The sequence below is a fragment of the Corylus avellana genome, chromosome ca9 (assembly GCF_901000735.1).
Source record: "Corylus avellana chromosome ca9, CavTom2PMs-1.0".
Lineage (NCBI taxonomy): Eukaryota > Viridiplantae > Streptophyta > Magnoliopsida > Fagales > Betulaceae > Corylus > Corylus avellana.
Genome location: NC_081549.1, coordinates 1,998,227 through 2,004,226, shown reverse-complemented (window position 1 = coordinate 2,004,226; position 6,000 = coordinate 1,998,227). Strand labels below are relative to the sequence as shown.

The window sequence follows — 6,000 nt, the reverse complement described above, 5'->3', positions numbered from 1 at the left end:
TCAGGCATTAATACAGCTGCAACCTTGTGCTGGTTCTATCTGAAAACGAGTGATGAAACCATACCGTCAAACAATTACAGGTGAAGAACCAGACCGCAAACAAGTTATATGTGAACAGAAAAGATTAAATTCATGTGATTGGCAATGGAAGCTTTTTTATAGTAATTTATAAAGCCTAATTTCATATTGGGCTAATACTTTTTGACACGATCTGCAGACTCGACATAAAACCCAACATAAAATTGGTGGATTATGGTTGAAGGGTCTGATCCGTGTAATTAAATAAATAAGTTATGATTGACAATTTTTAACATCACTCATAAACTCAACACAAATATAACACGAAATTAACATATTAGAATTAAAAAATCTAACTCTTTTAATAAAATAAATTAGATTATGGTATAATCCTAAGAAAATTGTCACTTCTCACCAACCCTATAGATTATTCAATTTTCCGACACACAAGTACAAGATAATGTGGGGAGTAGGAACAGTTAGTTACCTGAACACCGTTAAGGTTCACTCCGTATTCTCCGAGAACGGATAAAAAGCGCTTTAGGCTGTCGTCTCTTGGCCGGTAGTGTCCACTACATCGAGTGATGGACTGAAACATCAAAGCAAACCACATGAGAAAAGCACAATAGAATTAATTAGAATATTAATTTTTATTTTTATTTTTCCATATCCTTAATTTCCGAACAAGTTTCCCATGTATGAGTCTCCATGAACCGTACCTTGAGAATTCCATGCTCTGCCACTAGGCTTCCGGCAGCTATGGTGGCTCCTCCGGCTAAGAAGCTCGAATGATGGAACCTCCCTTTCTCTTTCTGCAAACAACATTATAATTTTAAAAACTAAATTGCGATTTTACACTTTTAAAAGTCTACTTTGTTAGAAATCTATGATGAACATAGAAATATGATGAACTTGGAGGAGAAAAAAAATAAAGAAAAAACCTTTCCGACATAGAGTCTCCCGGAGGTGCTGAATACGAATATCCACTTGGCTGCCTGTGATCCTTGGATTGTATGGAGGTCATGTCCACTTCGTTTGTGAATAAATTTCCCCTTTGAAACGATGTATTCATATTGGTTCCTCTCCAGCTAATTTCACAAAAATTAAGCAATCAACACTTACATCATGAACATAATAATTAATGCATATATATGTAGAAACTCAATACTCAGTTTAATGATTAATTAACGTATTAATTAAATCTGATTTATGAAATCACATACAGGCCCAAGATACTTAACGCGTCGTTCTTGAAGAATAGATCTTGGGCATTCTGTGAGATCTATCTCTTTCCCAGCTCCTAGATCCAACCTGCAGAGGAAAATTAAACAATAACTGACCCAATCCTTACTGTTCCGCAGGCTGTAATTAAACAACAACTAGCAACAATTAATTAATTACCCCAAATATTTTCTAGAGATCATTTCTTCCCTTTTTTTTTGTTCTTTTCTATTAAATGGCAATCGTTAATCTATTCGAAATGACTATAATTTGAGTAGTCAATTGAGAGAGGGCCCCAATAAAACCCACCTATTTGAGCAAGTGAGCTCCATTGTGACCCTCTCTCGTGGACAGGTCAATTTGGGCAACAAATTGCCTCCAATCCCGATTCATCTCTTTTGTCTATTAAACATTTCTAAGAAAGTTAATTTCTTACTTTGATATTATTTGTCATATATGGCATGGGTCCATTAATTATTAAAATGTATATTTGGATTTTTTATTATTCTCTGCCCACAGAAAAAATAAATAAAAAAAAAAAAATGGCAAGAAAAAAGTGAGAGGAGCTCTGAGGCAAAACTTTATAAATTGAACAAACAAGCTAACCCCTACTTAAAAAAGAAAAAAAACTATAATAAAATGAGGGATTTCTAATTACAAGAAATAAGAGTCCTAATAAAATGCTTGCGCCCAACATTGTTGATTGATTTGATCTATGGCATTAAGTGTAGTCAAGCATGGTAATTAATTAATCTTTTGTGATTTGATCAATTGCCACTTTGACCTAAAACTAATGAAGCAGAACCAATTACACCAACCGAATTTGTGCAACTATTAAAAGTGATGATGAACCACTATTGTTCAATCCCCCATTAGATCGACATAATTACAGCTCAAACCATTTAAGTAAGGAATCAGGTACCTCCATCTTTCCTTTCAGTAGAATTTTCTTACCAATAAAAAAAGGGCTGGCCAGCATTAGAACTACACCACTGGTTGTAGTACATTCGTAAGTGATGCCCATAACGATGCCGTGGATCAATCTATGGTTCAAAACGCAATGATTAGTATATTTGATGACACGTCAAAATCACCAAATAGATATTTTCGCAATTTTGTTTTTCAGATTATTAGTAATTCAAATAAGGGCCTATTTGGGAGTGCGATTTTAAAAATTGAGTTTTTGAAATTGTTACTTTTTAAAATCGCATAGGCGTTTGATAAAACATGTTAAAAAGTACTTTTTTTATCAATTGTGTGTTTGGATATATAACATTAGCATATAATTGTGGTTTCATGGCCAAATAGGTAAATATTGCACCAAATATTATTTTAAGCGAAATCGTGATTTTTGTTTAAATTCGCATTTTTTCAAATAAGCACCCCTTAGTCAGCTTATATAAATCACTAATTTTTTCACGATTTTAAAATTTGTGTTTTTAAAATCACATTCCCAAACACTCCAAAATTGCGATTTGGTTTAAAAACGTAAATTATTTTTTTTAAAACGCAATCCCAAACGAACCCTAAAAAATGTGAGAGATAAGAGTTTGCTTGAGTCCACATGATATTCGGCTAGATGGGCTCTATAAGAGACTTTTTTTATATTTGTTGCTCAGATTGCTAGTAATTCAGACAACAAATCCAGCTATCCGTGCAACAAATTAGTAGAAATTAGATCCAAAATTAGCATAAATTCGAATTAACCAAATGAATTGAAGTCGGCAAGGTTTAGAGAAGAAACTAGTACAGCTTCAATCCAATGCTCAAAAGCCAATATTTGTGCTTCTTCATTTTCAGACAAGCCTCTGCCCACCTGCCCAAAGAGTTCAATTTTCCACGGAGACAAAAACTTCAATTAGGTTCCTCATGTTTTTTTTTGTTTTAAGCAGTGAAAACCAACGAAGCTATATATATACATCTTGTTCTTTTTCATGGCAAAAGGAAAATAATTAATAGAAATTCCAAGAGAGTTGACAAACCAGAGAAGCATTAAAGCCAATACGAGTCCACCGAGTATTGGAACATTTCTCATTCACGCACTGGAAGAAGAAAGTCGTGCTGATATTCAGTCGAGCAAAGTCTATCGCGTGCCCCCTTCAAATTCACCATTTTTTTTAATTTTTTTTTTCAGTTAATAATTAACATGCATCCACAGAAACAAATAAACAAAAAAAGAAAGAGAAACTTATATATAAAAGAGATTTCAAGAAATACAATATTACCAGAGCTCCATTATAATGGTGTCCGCTAACATGCGCCGCTGGCGAAAACTCCTGTACATGTTCTGCAACTTCACAGCAGCCTGATTATGGTCCATTTTTGTCGTTGAGAGAGCGCTGAGATGAGGGAGTTCTTCAACTTGGTGCATGCTTTTTTGGAGTTTCGGTCTGGGGATTTTGCTTGTGGCAAGTCTACGTACCTATCAAATTTATAGGCATATTTTTATTTATTTTATTTATTTATTATTATTATTACTTTCTCATTTCCTTTCATAATTTTTCACGTGCTCCACTTTCTACCTATTTGTGGAAGTTTTGCTGCAAGAGCACAAGTGGGTTGATGATGATGATACACAAGGAATGTTAAAGCATCCACGTTCCGTTTTTCAAACATGCACCTTTTTTCTTACATTTTAAATAACCACGCCTTAAAATTATAAGCCTGTTTGGAAACAGTTTTTGTTTCCACAACTGAAAAATGTGTTTTTATAACGTTCATGCATGTTTGGCAAACAGTTTTGTAAACGAAAACATTCAAAAAATAAAAAAAACGAAAATATGAAAACAACTTAATACATGTTTCCAAAACAATTTTCAGCTGGAACGGAGAAGAAAGATGGTTATAATCAGTTTTATAATATATTAATATGGACAAAGAGGTGAAAGGAAATTTCTCAAATCCAGGCTAGTTTAAAGAAAAACTTAATCCTATTATTAATATAATGTTATATAATGTGGTCAACTCATGTTGTCTAAGACTAAACTTATTTGGAGTGGCACGTTTATATTTAAAAGCTTATCCAATTTAAATGGAGATCGAATGAATGCAATTCCGAAAAAAAAATGGATTAAAAGGAGACTTTTGAAGAGGCATATATAGACTTCCTCCTTCAAAGTCGCCTTCGTGTTCTGGTCGTACAAAGAAGCACATCCTAGCCCTTGCGGAAGTGACCAAGACACTTTCGTAGTGGAACTCGTGGCTCTCAAGCATCAGTCTTAAATACTAGAGTAAAATAAATGATATATATATATATATATATATATATATGAATCACTTTACTTTTTTTTTTTTTTTTTTTTTTTTTGACATGTCCACACAACTAAGAGAAGGGAGTGGAAAATTCGAACTAGTTACATTTGCTTCATTAAGCGTAGTCTATAGCCGATTGAGCTAAATCAACTACCCTTTGGGGACGTATGAACCACATCATTATTTTACTTTTATAGTATCCTTTATGGTTTTTTCTTTTTTCTTAATAAGGCTAAATTGAAGGGCTATTTCACCTTGTCACATTAGTATAATAAGATAAAAAAAAATATGGTATATAGGATTTTACGAAACATGTTATGATTGACTAAACAAGAAAATGGATCAGTCAATTTTTTGGTTGGATTTCTCACCCCTTCTTTATGGGATAATTTTCTTTCTTTCTTTCCGTATTATATCACAATGAACATAAACAGTGCAATAAAATGCATGTATTGCGAACGATATAGATATATCTCATTGCACGATCTAGTCTTTCACCTTCTCTATTTTTTTCAAAATACTCTTATGCTCATATTTTATATTTTTTCAAACGATAAAAGAAACATATATCCCACAAAATTCTTTACCTTGATATTAAAGAATATTAAGCAAAATCATCATCATCATCATTTTATGCGTAATTACTCGATATGCTCGAATACACGATCTAAGAAGTCAAAGATGCGAAATAAAATGGACCAAGCAATATGATTCACGTGTGGAGAAGCGCTAGAGGGAAACCCTTGGAAATATATGGCTCCTAGAAAACGTACATTACTTGAGAATCCTGTTTGGAGGACCATATTACATACCAGGGGCCCAAATACTAAAAAAGCCTCAAGAAGTTTTAAAGATGTACGTACCAGGGGGCCAAGAACCGGCAAGGACCAAGCCCCAGTACTGGCCGAAGTCAGTGCCTCTGGTCCTCCAGGATTGGCGGGCTTTTTTAAGACATTTTCCTTATTTTGCAAGAGGAGCTTCGTTGTTGGCTCGACCGTCCGAAATTTGCTTTAACACTATTATTAACCGTGTCTGTTTTTTTTGGGTAGAAGTATGTGAGAGGGAGCTCTCTTGCTCGAGAACAAGGCCTAGTTGAGCAGAGAACCTCCTTGGGCAAGAGAGCCGTACGCAGGTAGGAAACTCCTCCACAACCCTTGTTAATTGGTATTACCCATACCCCTCCACTCTGGACCACTTTAGGAAGAAAACGGTGGGGGAATCCAGATTCCATCAAACTCCATAATATGGTCAATATGACAGTAGGGGCGGAACCACATTGGGCCTTGGGGGTGGTCTTCAAAAAAATAAAAAATAAAAAATAATTATAAATTCCTATAAAATTTAATTTTTGACCCTCCAAATTATTTTTTTTTTAGAATTTTGCCATTCCAAACACAAATGTCTAGTTTCGCCCTATGACAGGACACGTAAGTAGAAATATTTGCCACAAATTGTTGAGCTATGCCAATTTGACTTTTGGATATAATGGGCAAAACATAGAATTGGCCG

General features: G+C 34.2%; 1 protein-coding gene across 1 annotated transcript; it reads right to left on the bottom strand.

Annotated features, from left to right (window-relative positions):
• On the bottom strand, positions 1-3,559 carry LOC132191680 (IQ domain-containing protein IQM3-like). Its single transcript, XM_059606773.1, has 9 exons — positions 3,465-3,559; positions 3,222-3,336; positions 2,990-3,055; positions 2,194-2,282; positions 1,242-1,329; positions 960-1,106; positions 738-830; positions 506-607; positions 1-39 (listed from the first exon to the last, which is right to left on the bottom strand). The coding sequence occupies exons 1-9, from the start codon at positions 3,557-3,559 to the stop codon at positions 1-3; spliced, it is 834 nt and encodes a 277-aa protein (XP_059462756.1).
• Between the last annotated feature and the right edge of the window lie 2,441 nt (positions 3,560-6,000).

Bases quoted from the DNA above. Each gene is read 5' to 3' on its own strand.
- LOC132191680 (XM_059606773.1), bottom strand. From the start codon at position 3,559: ATGGACCATAATCAGGCTGCTGTGAAGTTGCAGAACATGTACAGGAGT. The intron at 831-959 runs GTTTTTTCTTTA...TGTTGTTTGCAG, and splicing joins GGAGACTCTATGTCGGAAAG to AAAGAGAAAGGGAGGTTCCA. The intron at 608-737 runs GTACGGTTCATG...TTGATGTTTCAG, and splicing joins CAGAGCATGGAATTCTCAAG to TCCATCACTCGATGTAGTGG.